The sequence below is a fragment of the Manis pentadactyla genome, chromosome 13 (genome assembly GCF_030020395.1).
Source record: "Manis pentadactyla isolate mManPen7 chromosome 13, mManPen7.hap1, whole genome shotgun sequence".
NCBI classification, from domain to species: Eukaryota; Metazoa; Chordata; class Mammalia; order Pholidota; family Manidae; genus Manis; species Manis pentadactyla.
Window position 1 is genome coordinate 52952482 of NC_080031.1, and position 22190 is coordinate 52974671.

General features: G+C 37.0%; 1 protein-coding gene across 1 annotated transcript; it reads left to right on the forward strand.

Annotated features, from left to right (window-relative positions):
* Nucleotides 1-17826: 17826 nt before the first annotated feature.
* On the forward strand, nucleotides 17827-18789 carry LOC118929724 (olfactory receptor 2T29-like). The gene has a single exon (XM_036920105.2). It carries the CDS (start codon nucleotides 17827-17829, stop codon nucleotides 18787-18789), a length of 963 nt encoding a protein of 320 aa, XP_036776000.2.
* The last annotated feature ends 3401 nt before the right edge of the window (nucleotides 18790-22190 follow it).

A 22190-nucleotide genomic window follows, 5' to 3' on the forward strand; every position in this document is an offset into this window, starting at 1 on the left:
TTAAGTCACTCTTCCTCTACAAAATTTCAGTCTCATGAAGACAAACACATCATACAGTAATATAGAAATCATATATATTGTTTTATTCCATCAGCATTTGGAAACTGACATTTGTTTCCACATGTTAGAGTTTATAAATGGCATACAACATTTCAACAGGAAAAGTGTTTCTCAATAAAAATAGATGGTTGCAAAACAATTGAGGAAAGAGTGTCAAGAATCAATAGAATGGGCAGAAGAATAAGTCAAGAATAATAATTACCCATTTGCTCCTCCAGTTCTGTCTGCCTGTCTGGTTGAACCCACCATCTGATGATTTTTTTACCTCAACCACCTGGGCAAATAATAGAGTGTGGCTGGATTAAGTGTATAAGAAAGAAGATGGCATCAACCTTTGTTTAATGATGCCTGTTAGAAGAGCTGTTAAAGTGTGTGTGTGTGTGTGTGTGCATGCACGTTGATAAATCCCCTTGGGACTTTGAAGAAGTATGCAGTAAACAGGACTAAACAATGTAATAAGGATTTCACTTGAACTAATTTGTGTTTCTCCTTTATGCCTTTAAAAAATCTATTGTTACTAAATGCAATGCAATTTATGTTTTTAAATAAATATTTTCACCAATATTTAAATTAATCTCAAGAATGACCACTGTTAATAAGTTCTTATCTGAAATGTATGAGCTTGTTTACATGTTGCCTTTTCATTCTACAAAACATGTACTATATATATTATATATATTATATAGAGAGAGACTGTTGGGGGAGGAGGAAATCTCCAAAAATTATTTAAACATTATTATTTTTTCTTATCATTCACAGCTATAGACTGAAGTTGTGAGAATAATTAGTGTATCCAAGAGAGCACCAGCAATTAGTGCTGTGGTGGAGATTTACACGGAGGGTGTCTGCTCCATATCATTGTCTTTATTGCTCCTCATGACATGATTGTTCATACTTTCTTCACCCATTCACTTACCACCTCTGCAACATTATGTGTGTAATTTTTCCACTTTCAATTTCATTGTGGTAAATACACATGAATTATATCATGTCAATGATCTTTAAGTGTGCAGTTCGAAGGTAAGATGTGCATTCATATGTGAGGCCATCCACCCCGGCCCTCAGCAGAACTTTCATCTTCAAAAGAACCCATCACCCAATAATTTTCTCTTCTATTTTCTTTTCCCTATTCCCTGGAAAAAGCCATTATAATTTTTGTTTTTATGACTACGAACACTCAAAGTAACTCATTAAGTGAAATCATACAGATTTTGTATTGTGACTGGCTCATTCTAATTAGCATATTATCCTACAAGTCCATCCATACTTCAGCATATTAAATAACATATTACACCATATATTTATTGCAACATTGTTTACAGAATATCCTTCATTTTAAGGTTGGCTAGTACTTCATCACATATATATTCAACATCTTTCTTATCCATTTATCCATCAATGGACACTTGTGTTGCATCCATTTCTCAGATATTATGCATAATGCTGTTATGAACATGTTGCAGAAATACTGCTTCAAGACACTGCCTCCAATATTCTAGGGAATTTATCTAGAAGCAGAATGCAGGAACATATCGTATATCTGTGTTTAAGTCTGAAGGAATTCCCAGACTCTGGTCCAAAGCAGATGTACCATTTTATATTTCCACAACTGTGCACAAAGTTCCAATTTTTCCACATCCTCATTAGCACCTTTTTTTTAAGGGTCTTTGATAGCAGCTATTCTAAAGACTTTTCGATTTTGTGTCATTTTAGTTTTTCCTGGATTTTTCATCATCATTATGCTGGCCTCCAAAATGAATTTAGAAGTGTTCCAACCTCAACTTTCTCAGAAATGTTTGAGAGGAATACACATATTTTGTTTTTATTCTACCGAAGCATAGTTGACATAAAATATTTTATTTGTTTCAAGTAAATCACTACATAGTGATTTGGCAGTTACATACAGTAATCAATCCACACCTCAGCTAATGTAGTTACTATCTGTGAACACAGAAAAAGATGCTTTACGTCACTCATCCTCAAGGGAATGCAAATCAAAACCACAGTGAGACATCACCTCCCACAGCAGGCAGAATGGCCACCATCCAAGTAATGAGAAATAACAAATGTTGGTGAGGATGTGGAGAAAGGGAGCCCTGTGACACTGCTGGTGGGAAGGTCCACTGGGTCCGCCGCTGTGGAAAGCAGTGTGGGGTGCCTCAGAAAAGCAGAAAGTGGAATACCACGTGACCCGTGTCTGAGGGTCTACCCAAAGAAAACAAATTCTGATTTGAAAAGATACATGCATCCTGTACTTATTGCTGTGATAATTAAAATAGCCAACCGAGTGTCCATCAGTAGATGAATCAATAACTAATAAGTGGCAAATATACACAAAGGAAAATTCAGCCACAAAAAGAAAGACACCCAGCCACTTGGGGCAACATGGATGGACTTAGAGGGTATTATGTTAATTGAAATCAACCAGGTGGAGAAAGATAAATAATGTATGATTTCACTTACGTGTGGAGTTTAAAAACAAAACGAAAGAAAATGAGCAAAAGAGTAGTGGCGTCACAGACACTGAGAAGTGACTCGTGGTCACCATGGGGGAGGGCTGAGGTGGCGGGGTGGGACAGGTGAGGGGGTAAAGAGGCACAACAACCTCGGCTACAGGGTAAGTTGGTCCTGCCCTTGGAAGTGCAGCATGGAGAATACGGTCAATTGTGTGTAACAGCTCTACGTTTACAGCAAATACCCTAGTGGTGAGGATTTAACATTGCATGTAAGTGAATCATTGTGTACTATACATGGAACCAATAGAATATTGTGTATCAGCTGTACTTCAATAAAATCATAACATTCGTTATGCCCCAGAGTAAATCAGCCAAAGTTGGAAATAGTACGTACATGATTGGATGAGTAGCACTAGAGGCCTAGTAAACCGCACGAGCAGGTCACATTCACCCCCTGTGTTGTCCACTACTCACATCTGTCAATCCATCAGTTCATTCTTTGACACGGTGAGGGAGGAGTCCCTTATGTCAGCTGATAGAGGAGGAAAGTAATCTAAATTTACTTACGGTGGATTTCATGACTTGAAAGGCAGTGAAGTGAAATATACCTTAGAGGTGGAGCTTTGGATTGTGTGCCTGATCATTTATTTTGTGTTGGAAGATAAATGACTTAAAACTAGAATAAATACCTATTCATGTGCTTTGGCAAATAGCTTGGCAGGTTGGCTAGAGGCATAGATGTAAAACGAAATATAGGAGACAATAAACTTTTGGGGATTATGGGTGGATATATGGAAATGGGCACAGAGTTGAAGTACCGTGGTTTTCAATGATAAAACCCCCAGAAAGCATCCAATACAGATAAATCCCTGAGCTACCAAGCAGATTAAAAAAAAAAAGTAGCTGTGCAACTTGATGTCTACCCTCCTCTGCTGTTGGCTGGTAAAGGACAGAATAAGGTAGCGGCCATATTCACAACAGCAGAGCTCATGCATGTGTCTCGCATTGCAGGCCCCTGTTCTTCTAGGTCGATGTGAATGAGTTGCTGCCGAATCTTCAACCTGCCAGTGACAGAGATTTATGCTGAGCTTTGCCTTGGCAACAGCGCTGGTGGACAGCAATGGGACTATTGATTTCTAATAACACTATCAGATCTTTTCTTCCTGTTGTAATTAATTTTGACTGAATTAAACAAAAATTATGGGAATGGGTTTCCTTTCCTGTGCCCAAGGGCAATAATCCATTCCTAATGATTTGCCCCAAATTTGATCATTGAAATAGCATCCTGCACAATGTTTTATCAGAAAATGACTCACATACAGAGCAGGGGGTGTGGCAGTGGACACGTGACCATGCGGTCCACTGTGGTGTGGACGCACTGCTCCGTGTTTCCCAGTCTGAGTGTGCACTGGAGCAGCCTGGGGGGGCACAGTTGAGGTTATTATTCAAATGTGATGCCCTGAAAGGGTGCCCTCTTCTTGGACACAATATCCACTCTAACAGATGAACATTATGGGATTCTGTGCACCTAATTTGGTAGAATGGATGTCTGGTTACCAAGGACTGGAACTAGGTGTGGTAACATTTACACTTTTTCCTTTGGGACCTCGTGGGAGACCTGCACTTTCTATCTCCTCCATCTTTGAGTTATGATGGTGAGCAGCCCTCTTTCCAAAGGGCGGCCGCTCTCACCAGAGGGATCAACAATAGTCCTAATGTATTGTGAGCTCTGTCTCCCTCCGCTTTCCCCAGGGACATTCAACTCCTCATGATAATGAAGCAAGAGGCAATAAAGGGTCACCATTCTTGTGGGGTGCCTGGCCTTGCCCTTGAGAAGTGTACTGACTACTGTTAAACAAAGACGGAAGGAAGGGATATGTTGGGCACCCAGGTGACCCATGTAGGTATCTCTTGGTACTTTTTGTTATCTCATTATGACAATAAATGATCAAAAGTAGCAGACACAGGAACACAATTTTAAGTCACACTGCCTGGCAAACCATCCAATGACTGTGTATTCAACAAGTTTTCCCATTAACCTTCCACTTAAAATTTCTCCGAAGAGAGAAGTGCAGTCAAATCCTGGAAATCACTTCCCAGAAATCACAAATAAATAAATAGACACAGTAGTGCAGTCTGCGATTTGCACACAAAGACACCTAGAGGACTAACTGATGGATCCGTTCTTCCAGTTCTTGGACTGGTGTCAGCTCATAGCCTTCAGATATTGTCTTACTCTGGTGAGTTGACAGATGATAGGAGTCGGTTCATTCAAGCTCACATGCTCTTCTTAGGGACAGTCTGTGTCAATGAGTGATCAGTGGGAGCATAAAGACGGAGCCAGTCACCCCGCCTGAGGCAGCTCTGACTGGCCCCCGAGCTTCGTAGCTCCCTGGATGTTCAGTCAATGCCTCTGAGCCCACACTGCAGTCCCACTCCTCCTCACTGCAGATCCTTCTTTCTTCCTTCTCCCACACCTGCGTATCTGCACTGTGGATGACACAATATCCTTCACGATCTGCAGAAGTCTTGTATTACTCTTGTCAGTGTTGGCCAACAGCTGCAGGAGGGACACATTACAATCTGAGTAATACAGTTAAATAATTCCTACCTAATATTTATAGGGGGACAGTTCATAATTTTTGATGATGGATTAAGATAAGTTTAGGGCATGAATGAGTACCTTAAAGAGTGAAAATTTTGGTAACACATTTTATACATACTTAAAATTTTTCCATTTGTACTGAGGAATCACTGACAAACATAATTACATATACTTAAAGTGTACAAACTGATTATTTGATATACATATACACTGTAAAATCATTACTAAGATCAAGATGATTAAGGGCCTCATATAGTTAACTTTTTTATGTGTGTTGTGAGAAAGCTAAGATCCACTCTCAGCACACTTTAAGTATAAAGCCCTGTGTCACCAGCTGTGGTCACCAGAGCCACCTTAGGTTCCCAGAATGCATCCGTCACAGTGCTGAAGGTCTGTACCTTCCAGCTGCATCTCCCCATTCCTTCCCCACTTGTTCTTGGAAACCATTATTCTATTTGCGGTTTCAATGGTTGATTTTTATTTCATCTTTTTTAGATACCACATATAATTGTTGCCATATAGCATGTATATTTCTGTATCTGGCTTATTTCAATTAGAATAATGCCCTCTAGGTTAACACATGTTGTTGTATAAGACTGGATTCCCTTTGTTTTATGGCTTCAAACCATAAACATTCCTTCAAAGTTGGTGTGTGTGTATGTGTTTGTAACACATTTTCTCCATCCATTAATCTGTCAAAGGACATTTAAAGTGTTTCCATACCTTGGCTAATATGAATAATGCTTCAGTGAACATAAAAGTGTGGGCATCTCTTCACTACACCAAATCCAGCCCCTTCAGTGTGTATGCCCGGAAGGAGGATGGTTAGGTCATACTGTAGCCCTGTGTCTAATTTCTGGAGGAACCTTCATATTGTTTTTCATAATGGTTCTGCTTTGCATTTTTACTGAGAAGTGTACAGGGATTCCTTTTCCTCCACATCTTTGCTATTTGTTATTTCCTGTCATTTTGATAATAACCATCCTAACAGGCATTAGGTGATATCCAATTGTGGTTTGGATTTGTAATTCCCTTGGTGATTAAGGATATTCAGAACCTTTCCATGTACCTATTGGTCATGTATGTGTCTTTGAAAAATTTCTATTCAGATCATTTGTCCATTTTTCATTTGGTTTGTTTATCTGCTATTGAGTTGTATGAATTCCTAGTATATGTTGGTTATTCATACCCTAGCTGATATGTTTTTTGCAAATTTTCTCCCAGATAATAGGTTGCTTTTATATTTACAAGGTGTGTAGAAGGTCTTCCATTTGATAAAGCCACCTATGTTTATTTAGTTTTCATTGTCTGTGGTTTTTGAATCTTACTGAAAAAAACCATTGCTAAGACCAATATCAAGGATGTTTTCCCTGTGTTTATTCCAGAAGTTTTAAGGGTTCAGGTCTTATATTTCTGTCTTAATTCCTTTTGAGTTAATTTTTGTGAGTGTTGTAAAATATTGGTCCAGTTTAATTCTTCTGCATGTGGCTGTCATGTTTTCTCAGTGCTATTCATGGAAGAGATTACCCTGTCACCAATGTTTGTTCTTGATTCTCTTCCCAATGATAAGTTGAAAATATGTGCATGTATTTATTTTGGGGCTCTCAATTATGGTGAATTGTTCTATGTGCCTGTTTTACTTTTATTCCAGTACCATATGATTTTGATTATGATAACATAATAATATAATAAAAAATCAGGATTATGATGTCTCCAGTTTTGACCTTAATTCTTCATCTTACTTTGCCTATTAGGGATTTTTTGTGGATACATATAAATTTAAAGATAGATTTTCCTATTGCTCTTTAAATTCCCAGTGATTCCAAAAGATATATGCATCCTTATGTTTAGCACTGCATTATTTACAGTAGCCAAGATATGGAAGCAACCTATGTGTCCATCAATAAGTGAATGGATAAAGATGTATACATATACACAATGGAATATTATTCATCTATAAAAAAACAAATATTGCCTTTTGCAACAATATGGATGTATCTACAGGGTATTATGCTCTTAAATAAGACTGATAGAGAAAGACAAATACCATATGACTTAGTTTATTTTTGTAATATAAAAACAAAGCAAAGCATAATGAAAAACCACCAGTAGACTAATAGACACAGAGAATTCACTAGTGGTTACCATGGAGGAAGGATTAGGGTGGGTAGGGATGGAGGGTGAGGGGAATAAAGAGGCACAAAAATTCTCAATCATAATATAAGTTGTTCATGGGAATGGTAGTACAGCATGGAGAATATAGGGAATGAATCAGTAAAATATTTGTATGTTGACAGTTAGCTTGCCATGTATGGGTTGTGTTATACTGAGGTACATTCTCTACCTTATTTATTGAGAAATATTTTGATGAAAAGATGTTGAATTTTGTCTAATTATTTTCCTGCATCTATTGAAATGATTACATTATTTTTATGCTTCATTCCATGGATCAGGGCATATAACACTTAAATGTATTTTTTAGTTAACATTGCTCACAGTTTGATATGGATTTCTTGCATCTTTGTCAATCAGGGACATTTGCCTGTAATTTTCTTTACTAATAGTGTTCTAATCAATTAATATATTGCTGAGCACTTGGGTTGCTTCTATAGCTTGGTTGTTGTAAATAATATTGCAATAAGCATAGAGGTGCATTTATCTTTTCGTATCAGATATTTTGTTTTCCTTGAGTAAATTCCTAGAGTGGAGTCACTGTGTTGTGTGATATTTCAATTTAATTTTTTGAGGAACCTTCATACTGCTTTCCATTGTAGCTGGGACAATTTCCATTCCCACCACGGATGGAACTAAAGGGTATCATGCTAAGTGAGGTAATCCAGGTGAAGAAAGAAAAATACCATGTAGTTTCACTTGCATGTGGAATCTAAGAACAAAACAAAATAAAATGAACAAATCAACAGTAGACCCACAGACGCCGAGAAGAGACTGGTGGTCACCACGCAGGAGCAGTGGGCGGGGATGGTCAGGTAGCGGAGGGGGTGAAGAGCCACAGAATCGCAATCACAGCCACGGCGTGAATCAGTCACGGGAAGGGAAGTAGAGTGTAGGGAATACAGTGAGGAATCCTATAACATCTTCCTATGTTGACAGGTAGCAGCTACACAATTTTGAGTGAAGATTTAGTAATACAGATAACTGTTAAATCACTTCGTTTTATACTTCAACTCAATACAATATTGAATATACATTATACTTCAATAAACTACATATGAAAAAATAAATGATTACAATAATAAAGTTAGTTAACATATCCACACTTCACAGTTACTATTCCTTTTTAGAACTTAAAAGATTCTACTTTTTCTGGCAGTTTTCAGTTATACAATACAGAATTGTTAATTATAGTCACCATAGTGTACATTACACCCTAGGAATGTATTATATTTACAGCTGAAAGTTTGTACACATTGACAGTCATCACTCATCACCTTACACCTGGTGACCTGCAATCTGTTCTGCATTTTTATGTTATTTTATATCCCATTAAATGAGATCATAGAGTATTTATATTTCTCTATTTGACCTACTTCACTTAGAATAATGCCTTCAAGTTTCTTCCATGTTGTTGCAAATAGAAGGGTATTCTTTTCTGTGGCCGAATGATATTTGATTATATGTCCAAAATTTTCTTTATACATTTATCATAGTGTACACTTAGGTTGTTCTACTTAGGAATAATTTTAGCCAAGAATGAAATACCTGTACAGTGAAGAACTTGATAAAGGAAATTAGGTAAAACACAAATTAATGGAAAGACATGTCATGTTCATGGACAGCAAAAATTGTTATTGTTAAAATGCCCATAGTATACAAAGCTATCTATACATTCAGTGCAATCCTTGCCAAAATTCCAAAGAAATTTTTTACAGATAAATAAAAAGCAATCCCACAAAGACCCTGAAGAGCCAAAGCAATCTGTTGAAAAATAAAGTTGGGCATTAGGCTTCCTGGTTTCAACCTATTTTTCAAATAGATAACAATAAAATAAAAAGTATGGCACTAGCATGAAAACCAACATATACACCAATTGAGCAGAATAGCAGAAGAGAGCCCAGAGAAATCATCTAATATTTGAAAAAGGAGCCAAGAATAAACACTGAATTGGAAAGGATACGTAATCTCTTAAATAATTTACATTGGGGAAACTGGGTATCCAGATGCAAAAAAAGTGAAATAAGACTCTAATCTTACACCACTCTGAAAATAACTTGATATCGATTGTGAATATAAATGTAAGAGATGAAAATGTCACAGAGGAAACAAACAAGGAGGACAAGCTCACTAATATGGGCATGTTAATGATTTAGGGGACCTGACACCAAAAGTAAAAGCGATGAAATAAAATAATTATAATTGGGAGTTCAAGTAAATAATACATTTCTCTGAAACAGAAGAAAAATAATCACCAAAACTAAAAGACAAAAATCACCAAAACTGAAAAACAATCTATAACTTGGGAGAAAATATATGCAAACTGTTCATCTGATAAGGGGTTAATATCCAAAACATATAAATACCTCATACAACTCAATAGCAGAAGTGCAAAAAATATGAATTAAAATTAGGAAAGGAAACCAAAAGGTTATTTTACAGAGATATACAAAAGGCCAAGTATATTAGGAGATGCTTTACATTACTAGTCATCATGGAAATGCTAATCAAAACTGCAATGGGATATCACCTCACATCTGTTGGATGTGGAGAAAAATGAACACTTATAAAAGTCTTTGTGGGAATATAAATTAATACAGACACTGTGGAATACAGCACAGAGTTTCCTTAAAAAAAATCTAATGTGATCAAGTAAGCCAACTTCTCAGTATGTATCCAAGAAAATACAAGATATTGAAGAGATAGCTTCACTTCTATGTTCATTGAAGCATTATTCACAATACCCAATATATGGAAGAAGCTAAGAGTGTACAAATAGATGAATGGATAAAGAATATGTGAGATGTAGAGATAGACAGATATAGAGATGGAGTTACTGGAAGAGACAGAGATGCACCTTGGAGATATTGTGTATTTGGTTCCAGATCACTAAAATATAACAAATATTACAATAAATAAAGTCAAATGCATTTTTTGTTGTCCCAGTGTGAATAAAAGTTATGATTACACTTTACTGTAGCCTATTCAGTAAGCAGTAGCATTACATCTAAATACTTTATTGCTAAATAATTTATCAAATATCTGAGTTTCAGAGAACTGTAATCTTCTTTGCCAGTGGGGGTCTTACTTTGATGTTCATGGCTGCTGATTGATCATGGTGGTAGCTGCTGAATGTTGGGAGACCAGAAATTTTTTGAAAGAAGACAATGAATTATCCTACATTAATTGCCTCTCTCTTTCATGAGTTATTTCTCTGTAGAATGTGATGCTGTTTCATAGAATTTTACCAAGAGTAGAATGTTTTTCAAGATTGGAATCAATTCTTCACAACTCTACAACTGCTTCATAACCTATGTTCATATGATATTCCAGATTATTTGTTGTCAGTTCAACCATCTTCACATTGACAAGAGTAGATTCCATGATAATAAATCACTTTCTTTGCTCATCCATAATAAGCGACTCCTCATCAGCTCAAGTATTGTCATAAGACTTCAGCAATTCAGTCACATTTTCAGGTTGCACTTCTAGTTCCAGCTCTCCTGCTGTTTCCACCACATTTTTTATTGCTTTCTACACCAAAGTCTTGAACCACTCAAAGTCACTCATGAGGATGAGAACAGATTTCTTCCAAACCCCTTTTAATATTGATTTTAGACCCCTTTCCATGAGTCACCAATGTTCTTAATGACATATAGAACAGTGAATTTTGCCAGAGGGTTTTCAACATTTTTTTTGCTTAGATCCATCAGAGGAATCACTGTCTATGTCAACCATAGCTTTGCCAAATGTATTTCTTCAGTAAAACTTAAAATTCAGAACTTCTTGATCCATGGACTGAAGAAAGGATGTTGTGCCAGCAGCATGAAAACAGCATTGGTCTTGTGCATCTCAGTCAGAGCTCTTGAGTGACCTGGTAGATTGTCGATGAGAAGAAACATTTTGAAAGGAATCTTTTTATCTGAGCAGCATGTCTCAACAGTGGCTTTAAGTACTTAACCCTGTTATAAACAGATGTTCACTCATCCAGGCTTTATTTTTACATTTTCTGAGCACAAAAGGAGTAGATTTAGCATTTTCAGAATGGTCAGTGAGCACTGGCTTCCCCCAAAAAGTGCCAACTACCTTATTGCCAAATGAGAGAATTGGTCCATTCTTGGAAGCTTTGAAACCATGCATTCACTCCTCCATTTTAACCATGAAAATCCTAAATGGCATCTCTTCCAATATAAGGTTATTTCATCTAAAGTGAAAATCTGATGTTTGGTGTTTCCACTTCATTAGTTATCTTGACTAGATCTTCTGGATAACTTCCTGCAACTTCTACATCAGCAACTGCTGCATCAATATGCAGTTTTTTTTCCTGGAGATGGCTGCTCTCCTTAAGCCTTATAGACCCATGTCTTCTAGCTTCAAACCTCTCTCCTTCAGATTCCTCACCTCTCAGCCTTCACAGATTGGAGAGAATTAAGGCTTTGATGGATTCGGCTTTGGCGTATGGAAATGCTGTGGCTGGTTTGATCATCTATTCAGACCCTGAATACTTTCTCTGTAATAGAAAGAAGGTTGTTTTGCTTTCTGGTAAATCTACTGTGTCCCCTGGACTGTCACTTTCCATTTCCTTCAGAACGTTCCTTTCCATTCACGACCTGGATGGCTGCGGCACATGAGTCCTGGCGGGGGCCTGTCACCTCTTTGCACATGACTTCCCCACCCAATTTAACCATTTCCAGATTTGATTCAAATTGAGGCACATGCCAGTCTTCCTTTCACTCAGAGCCTATTGTAGAGTTATTGATTGGACCAACTTGCTGACTGTGGTGTAGGTGTAGGAATGCCTGAGGAGCAGGCAGGAGATGTGGAAGAGTGTGGGCGTGGGATTCAGAACACACACAATATTTGCTGATTGATTTTGGCATCTTATATGACTGTGGTTCATGTGACCCCAAAACAATGACAATGGTAACGTCAATGTTCACTGATCACAGGTCATCACAGCAAGTATAATAATAACGGAAGAATATGGAATATTGTGAGAATTACCAAACAGTGACACAGACAGAAGTGGCAAATGCTATTTGAGAAATGGAGCTGATGGTCATGGTCAATACATTGTTGGCACGATCCTTCCGCCTATAAGAAACACAACACCTGTGAATCACAATACAGAACAATAAAATGAGGTATGCTTATAGATATAGATGCAGATATATGTACAGGTATAGATAAGTAGATATAATGATATAGATATGGGCGATGGAGTATTATTCAGCGATGAGCAAGTGGGAAGTCCTGTCCCTTGCATCATATTGGATGAAACTTGTTATTTATGCTAAGTGTAAGAAGTCAAACGTGGAAAGATGCAATGTATAATTTCTCTTGTATATGCAATGTAAGAATGGCAAACCATAAAAGGAAGAGTACAAGAGTGGTTATCAAGGACTCAGGTAGAAGAAATGGGGAGTTATTGGCCAAATAGAAGAGGAGTAATTTCTGAGGATCTAATACACAGCATCTTGATTTTAGTAAATAGTTTATTATATAATTAAAACTTGTTAAAAGAGTAGAACTTAAGTGTTCTAATCAAAACAAAGAAATCGTCAGATAATCATAATTTTGAGATGTGATGGAAGTATTAGGTAAAGGAAGTTCTAAACAATTTGTCAGAATAAATATGTATTGAACTAACATGCATACTTTAAACTTATACATGTTATACACATCACAGTGGCTATAATTTAAAATATTATATTGTATACTTGAAAGTTAAAATGAGAATAGAGCTATAGTCTCACCATAACAACAAAAATTTGATAATAACATGAGTAAGGGCTATGTTAACTCATGTATTATAGTAAATATTTTGCAATATATACTGATATTAAATCATCACATTAGACATATTTTTTATTAAAGTATCATTGATATACAATCTTATGAAGGTTTCAGATGCAAAACCTTGTCGTTTCAACATTCACCCATATTATCAAGTCCTTACCCCCTACTGAAGTCACTGCCTGTCAGTGTAATAAGATACTATAGAGTCATGACTTGTCTTCTCCATGCTGTACTGACTTCTTTGTGACCTACCTATATAGTGATTGAGAATTTTAGCACCCCTTAATCCCCTTTTCCTACCCCATGCTTATGGATAATAAGAATTAATATTGTCAAAATGACCATCCTGCCTAAAGCAATCTACAGATTCAATGCAGTCCCTATCAAAATACTAACAGCATTCTTCAATGAACTAGAGCAAATAGTTCCAAAATTCATACAAAACCACAAAAGATTTTGAATAGCCAAACCAATACTGAGAAGGAAGAACAAAGCTGGGGGGATTACGATCCCTGACATCAAACTCTACTGCAAACACACAGTAATCAAAACAATTTGGTACTGGCACAAGACCCATAGATCAATGGAACAGAATAGAGAGCCCAGATATAAGCCCACACATACATGGCCAATTAATATATAATAAAGGATCCATGGATAATGGTGAAATGACAGCCCCTTCAACAAATGGTGTTTACAAAACTGGACGGCTACATGTAAGAGAATGAAACTGGATTATTGTCTAACCCCATGCACAAAAGTAAACTGGAAATGGATCAAATACCTGAGTATAAGTCATGAAACCGCATTACACATCCTAAACATACACAATGTTATATATTATTATAACTAAAAAAGAAACAAAAACAGAACAATTGTAAAATTAAATAAATGGGAAAAAAGAAAAGATAAGGTAGCATTTAATTAACATACTTCACTTAGAGAACAGAAGAAAGTGTACAATCAGCAATCCATTGTAGAGAGATCAAGACAATGATGTGAAGGAAATGAGCTTAAGTTTACTTTCAAACACCATGTTGACTAGTGGTTTTGTCTTTGACAAATCCACTGAACTATTAGTTGCATATTCTTTATAAGAGAAAAATAACAGTATTTCACAATTTTCCTTGACCTTTAAAGGAGGAATATATGTATTCATATATACATTTACATATTTCATAGCCATAATTTATTAGTGATGTTTGGATTTGCGATTATTGTTAATATTAGATAGGCTTTAATACATATTGAGATTCACAGTAAAAGGAGAATTTTTTTAAAGACATGAGAAAAAAATCTTTAAAAACTGCAACAGAATAATCCATTAGCTTCTTTAGCTCTCTTAATTGCATTCCTCTTCACAATCTCAGAGGGGATTTGTCAAAAGAAAAAGCATCCACTCAAAGGGCATAGTAATGGCAGGGATGACGTCACTCTCCTACTTATTTGTACACTTAACCTGGACATGCGCCATTAGCCCATCTGGATGGGATGAGAAACATCACCTGGGGTGGTCTCAACCACAAAAGTAGACAGAACTGCAAGGGGAAAGGGTAATTATTGTTTTGACTTGTTCTTCTTTCACATTCTATTAGCTGAAAGTGTTTTCTTGATTTTGACCTATCTGTATTTAAGAAGGAAAGCATGTATGCTTTCTCTTATGAATCGTTCTATATTGCATGTACTTACTGCAATATACTAGGACATGTGTCTTTATTTTGCAACTATTTGTGGGTAAAGGAATATATGCATTCATCCCCATTTGCTGGATGATGCATTTTCTTTTCTTGAGATTGAAATTTATAGAGGAAGAGCTACTATTTTACTTGGTGTGGGGATGATTTCTGAGGTTTGTAAAGTACTAGAAACAAGTGTCTCTATCATGTTTATAGTTCCCCGGGAAAGCTGACATGGGTGCCTGACACCAGGTCGTCCCCCATGGAGGGAAGGCTGTGCTGTCAAGAGACCTGAAGCAGAGATACAGCCTGTGGGTCTGATTCATGGGCTAAGATGAGTTCTCACTCCGCTTGGTTTGTGGCATTAGGCAGATACTCTGAGAACCTGAAGCTTTTATCATGTAAAAGGACAAAGTAAGATGAATAGGTACTTCACAGGCTCCTGGGAAGGATGGAATGTGGTGAGCATTTGGACAATTCCTGGAATGCCGTCAGCTTCAAATAAAGGTTTGGCATATGTCACAGACACTATCCATGACCTCAAGTTAAACATGCACTAAACTGCTTCCATGAAACTCAAGGAGTTGTGTTAGAGTAAGTCTGCATGGGGAGGAAGGCCGCTGCTGAGGGTGGTGCAGACATGGTTTCCTGTCTGTCTGTATCCCAGGTGGGCTGTTTGCTGTGGTCTAGTGATGCTGATCCCCATTTACTGAGGTGCAGCAGAGAATTGCCCAGTGACCCCAAATTCCCTTCCAGTCTCCCTCCACTCGCTCAGCAAATAGCTGAAGGTCTCACATGACTGCTCCCTCTGCTAACCCTCGTTTAGTTTGACCACAAGTATAGACTGGCAAACAGGTGTATTTTGCAATTAATTGAACTATTTTAAAATTAATCATAGAGCTCAGAATCCATATTCCAGAGAGAGTGGGATTTGAAAGACAAGCTGTATTTTCTAATGCAATGTGTCCAGATTTCTTTGATATTTATATTAAGAAATTGAAGTCACTGTCAGTCTTGTCTGCTGCTTTAACACCCTGAATAAATTCACTTTATTAATAAACTGATTAAACTAATTAACATTTGGGATTAGTGCAATAGTATAAAATATATTTGAAATGTGAAATATGAAATATCATTGTGAAATGTCACTGAAATACAACTACCTCTCAACTCTTTCCAGAAAAAGGAGCCCATATTTCCCCCTTTACTGCATTTTAACTTGTCAGAAAATGAAAATCTGCAGAGATCTAACCTTTGTGAGAAAATATAGATGAAGCTATTACTGATTCTCTTAAGAGATCAGATATCTTTTGCATCTGTCATTCATTTTATTTACATGGCAGTTATTTTAAAATTTTACTATAAATCATATTTCTATTATAACATTTGTTCCTGAGTAGACTGATTGTGACCTCCCTAGGTGTCATGAATTTTATTTTGCCTCTGATTCATCTTCAGGTGACTCAGAAGCTGCCCGTGAGCAGCAGGACAGAGGGGCCAACAGGGAACTAGGGTCGGAAACCTCTCCGTGTTATTCCGGTTTCCTCTTTGCATCTCAATGTCCATGAAAATTATCTTCTGGGTACATTAAAGCAGATAACATTTGGGAAAACAAAGGTTTGTCTGATAAACAGCAGTGACACTCTAAATCTTAATCCTTGTCCTCTGATATTTAAAGCAAATGGTAGAAGTTTTAAGATGATGAATTGCAACTTAGAAAAACATGTACTACATAAAAATAGATTTCTGCATGAAGTTCTGCTTAACCAATATTAAAATAAGAAATACATTATATGTGTACATGTATTTATATTTATATGTTTCTGTTTATTAAATTAAAGTTTTTATAATTATAAAAATTATATGTGTCTATACACACATATAAGTATGTATAAATATATAAACAAATTCATGCATAAGTTCTCTAGGAATACAGAAATTATGAAATCCAAATTATTTAAAGTATAAACAGATACTACAGCTGATGAACTGACGTAACAATTCATCGTATAGCACCAGATAATAAGAGCAAGAGCCCTTACTTACATATATTTTGTGCAATTTTCCCTCTGTATATTAATTATCTAAAATAGTGGTATGTACGTGTTTCCACTGTCAATGAACAGGATCTAACCACTTCCATTATTTTAGCTCATTTATTCCTAACAATGCCTGACATAATTGTGCTTGCCCTCATTTTAAGTAGAGTGGACAGGGAAATAGGGGTGCAGGATAAGCTGGACCCACAGCTGCAGTAAGGCTTCGGAGTCTGGGATCCTAACGTTGCCCCTAGGATGTCCAAAGGGTTCCTTGGTGAGGCCCACAGGCTACTTCTGAATAAATGGATCAAACCACCCACCTTACTGCTTCAATGTGTGTCCAGTCTCACGGGCACAATGGGTTCAAACATTCATATGGATTTTCTCAAACTGTGATTCAGGTACTTTTTAAGTCTTTTTATAAATTGAGGTATAATTGACATATGACAATTTATTAGTTTCAGGAGTATAATGTAATGACTCAGTATTTGGATACATGGTGAAACGTAAAATCTTTATTACATGGAATACAGCTTCAAGAATTTGTGAGATCCTAACTGGATCCCTACACCAGAGATGTTAATGAAATTCTGAGTCCTTTAACAAAAATTTTAGAAGAATGTAATATCCCTTCTTTAAAAATTCACTTTTTGTGTTTGCATAGACAAGTGACTATGCAAATTTCCATACTTGATAAAGGACATATATCATCAGGTCATCTCATGATCTTGAACTTTGACAATTTCAAAGGCTACCAATTATTTTGTCCCACACTGTGAATTATTAATTTCCTGGTATATTCATAGAATGACAGGTGATGTGTAACCTCTCAGTCTCCAGGACTATAGGGTTTCCTCCACTTAGCATAACTGTGTTGATACACACACACACACACACACACATACACACACACACACACACACACACACACACATATGCCCACACCCTAAAGAGTCATTCAGCAGGTGGAATCTCATGAGTGCCCCATTACTTCTCTCCTTGGAGTGCCAAGTGAAATAATGGAGGACACCACCTGGATGGCCAACCACTCAGGAAGGTCAGAGTTCATCCTGGTGGGAATCTTCAGTCAATCCAAACACCCATCCCTCCTTTGTGTGGTCATTTTTGTGGTTTTCCTGATGGCCATGTCTGGAAACACCATCCTGATACTTCTCATATGTTCTGAAGCCTGCCTCCACACCCCCATGTACTTTTTCATCAGCCAGTCATCTCTCATGGACATGAGCTACATTTCCATCACTGTGCCCAAGGTGCTTGTGGACAGGGTCACAGGTGTGAACACGATCTCAGCCCCCAGATGTGGGATGCAGATGTTCCTCTATTTGACACTGGCAGGTTCAGAATGTTTCTTCCTGGCCGCCATGGCCTATGACCGCTATGCAGCCATCTGCCATCCTCTCCGTTACCCTGTCCTCATGAACCACAGGGTGTGTGTCTTCCTGGCATCTAGCTGCTGGCTCCTGGGATCAGTGGATGGCTTCATGCTCACACCTGTCACCATGATCTTCCCCTTCTGTGGATCCGAGGAGGTCCATCATTTCTTCTGTGAGGTCCCTGCTGTGATGAAGCTCTCCTGCTCAGACATCTCCACCTATGAGACACTCATGTACCTCTGCTGCGTCCTCATGCTGCTCATCCCTGTGACCATCATTTCAGGCTCCTATGGTTTCATCCTCCTCACCATCCACAGGATGAACTTGGCAGAGGGCTGGAAGAAGGCCTTTGCCACCTGCTCCTCCCACATGACTGTGGTCACCCTCTTCTATGGGGCTGCCGTCTACACCTACATGCTCCCCAGCTCCTACCACACCCCTGAGAAGGACATGGTGGTGTCTGTCTTTTACACCATACTCACTCCTGTGCTAAACCCTTTGATCTATAGTCTAAGGAATAAGGATGTTATGGGGGCTCTGAAGAAAATGTTTAATGTGGGACCTGCCTTTCAAGAAACCATGAAGTAGGAAACTTTGATATTGATGCACTGATCCTTTTCTCTATACATTATAAATTTAGAATCTTACATCAGAATTATTATTCAGACTTTTATAATTCTTATACCTCTTTTAAAAACTGCTTCCATGTAGTAGAAATCTCTTCAATTTCTAATCCTACTCCATTCAAAATGGATTATACAATAAATATTTATGTTACATTTACTAAGCTTGATAATTGCAGTGTCTGTAGAAGAACATCCACATTCCTAGAAATATATACCAAAAATATTTAGAGGGAAAATATCATGAGAAACTATGATATTGATTTAAATGATAGAGAGGGGATGAGAGAGAGGGAAGTGATAGAGCAAAAAGGTAGAATGTCAGTAACTGGAGAGTCTTGGTAAAGAGCATGTGGGTGTTGTCTGTACCACTCATATCCATGCTGCTTAACCATAAATGTAAAATTGTTCCATATAAATGGTTACAATTTCAATCCTCCCTCCTTTTTTAGAGTTTTTATTGTTTCCCATTCTTGTATCTGCATTCTGTTTGGTGGCAGTGTATGTGATATACTATCTTCTAAAAATTCTCCTTTCAAAGGGCCCCAGTATTACTGACACAGTCACCTGCATGCTTTTATTTTGTCTGCCTCATCCCACATTTTCCAACAAAGGCATCAAGTGGTGATTGATATTCCCCAGCAAGTAGATGTTTTGGGGCCATGGGAAAACTATAAGCAAATAATTGGAATATGAATTGGTGAAGGTCCCTTGCATGAGGTGACATCAAAGTTAAGTTTTGAAGTATATAGTTTTCAGACAAAGGAAGAAAACAAATAGTCAAATTCATTTATTGATTCAATTACTCAATATATATATTTCTTATGTCATGTTAAAATCCAAAAATCTCAGTGTTAAGCAGTGACTAGATGTTACCTCAGTGCAGTGTAGGAGGCTGGATAGTGGGGAACTTGCTCAGAGACAAGATACCCCAGAAAAGCATAAGCAGCAGACATACAGGTATCCAGGCAGGAGAGGGAAATGTTCCAGTGGCCTTTCCTTCCATGCTCCATACTATCGACTCGTTTCTTAGCCTTTTGAGACCTAGAACTTTATAAACAGTATTGAAAAGACCAGACTAGCACTTTAGGGATGTTAAGTCAATGACAATGAAATGGTGACCTGAACACGGGAGGTCAGGGGAGCAGGTGAGTATGGACGGGGAGCTGAACGGTGTTGGTCTATGTGCACCTGGACATGCTGAGCACCAGGAAGGCCTGTGGGGAAGGTTATTTGGAGTGTATGGGGCCTTGGACCTGCTTCACAAAGCCACAGACATGGAGACATGGTTGTATACTAACCATGATTAGTTGATGACTGTAAACTACAGATCTGTAGAGTTGGGAGACAATGTGGAGCAATTTCCAATATTTTTGTCACAGTAAAACAAAACTAATAAAATATGCATACTTCTAATCTAAGTAATTGAAAAGCACATGTATCACTTCTCTCCTTGGCCTACCATAAGGATACAGATATTTCATGGTTCCACTTACAACATACAAAATACAGGGAAAATAATGAACAAAATTGAACAAAATGTTGTGTATACCATGTTCTTCAAAAAAGGGAGATTATGGGTGTGCATAAGGTGAAGGGTATAAAGAGGTACAAACTTCAAATTACAAGAACAAATTAGTCAAAGGAATAAAAGATTAATATAGGAAACATAGCAAGTAATGTTGTAATCTTTGTATGGTGACAAAAGTTACAGTTATTGGGATGAACGCCTTGTATGTAATTGTCAAGCCAATATGTTGTACATCTGAAACCAATATAACATTTTATATAAACTGCATTTCAATAAAATAAATGAAAAATATGACACATAGAGTACATCTTGGTCATCAGCCTTAGAATTTTTTCCTAGATATGTCTCCCTAGTATGAGAGAAAAAATAAATAAATGAATGAACAGTTGGTACAACATCAGACTAAAAGTTTTACACAGTGAAGGATACCATCAACTGAACGAAAAGACAGCCTACTGAATGGGACAGTATATTTGCAAATTATATATGTGATAAGGTTTAAATATCGAAAACATATAAAGAACTTATACACCTCAAAACCAAAAAGGAAAAAATACAATTAAATACGGGCAGAATGCCTAAATAGTCATTTTTCCAAAACCATAGGGATGACCAACACACAAGAAAAAATTGTCTACATAGCTAATCATCAGGTAATGGAAATCAATAACACAATTAGAAATCACATCACAGCAGTCAAAATGGAAATAACAAGTGCTGGTGAGGATGTGGAGAAAGAGAACCCTCATGAGGTGATGCTGAGAATATAAATTTGTGCAGCGACTATAAGGAAGGATATGGAATTTCCTCAAACAACTGAAAATGACAATCTATATTCCAAAATTCCACTTCTGAGTATTTACATAAAGAAAATGAAAACACTAATTTGAAAGAATGCATCCACTCCTACATTTGTTACATAATTACAAGCAATAGCCAAGATATAGAAGATTAGTAGATGTGTCCATCAATGGATAACATCTACTAATAAGATGGATACACATAAATAATGGACTGTTACTCAGCCATAAAATATAATGAAATTTTGCAATTTATGGCAACATGTATAGACCAAAATCATATGTTAAGTAAAAGTTAAGAATGCTAACTGACAGCAAAAAACAAATATCATTTGTTTCCACTTATACATGGAATCCAGAAAACAGAATAAAATGAACACATAAACAAAAACAAAGACAGACCCATAAATAGAGAACCAGCTGGTGGTTGCCAAAAGGGAGCAGGTAGGCGTTTTGGTGAAATAGATAAATCGGGTAAAGAGGCGCAAACCTCTACTTAAAAATAAATAAGTCATGGTGACCAAAAGTACATGACAGGGAATGTAGTCCATAATATTTATTAACTGTGTAGGTGACATGGTAACTGAACCTATAGTGGTGAGCATTTCATAATCTTCAAGTCACTCTTTTGTACACATGGAACTAATATAATGTTTTGTGTCATTATAATTCAATGAAAATAATAAAAAGATAGATATTATTAAATAAATAAATAAAATTCCCCAATAACAACTTAATGGTGTCATTGTATTATCTTGATAAATATTACTCAAAAATGAATATTTTTATACAAAATATCTTTCTTCACATATATGATTACTTTTGTAGGACAGATTCCCAGCGGGGTATTATGGACTCAAAAGATCAATTATTTTTTAATTTTTCATACAAATTGTTAATTTGCATGCTAAACAACACTAGCTAATTTAGACCCACCGTCTGAGAAGGAAGAGCTGCAGCTGCTCACATTCTGACTGTGCTGCAGAGTCTCTGTTCTCCCCCTCATGCATCTCTGCTCCTCCACGTCTGCTCTGT

Excerpts from the sequence above, each read along its gene's own strand:
- LOC118929724 (XM_036920105.2), top strand. The coding sequence starts at position 17,827 with ATGGAGGACACCACCTGGATGGCCAACCACTCAGGAAGGTCAGAGTTC.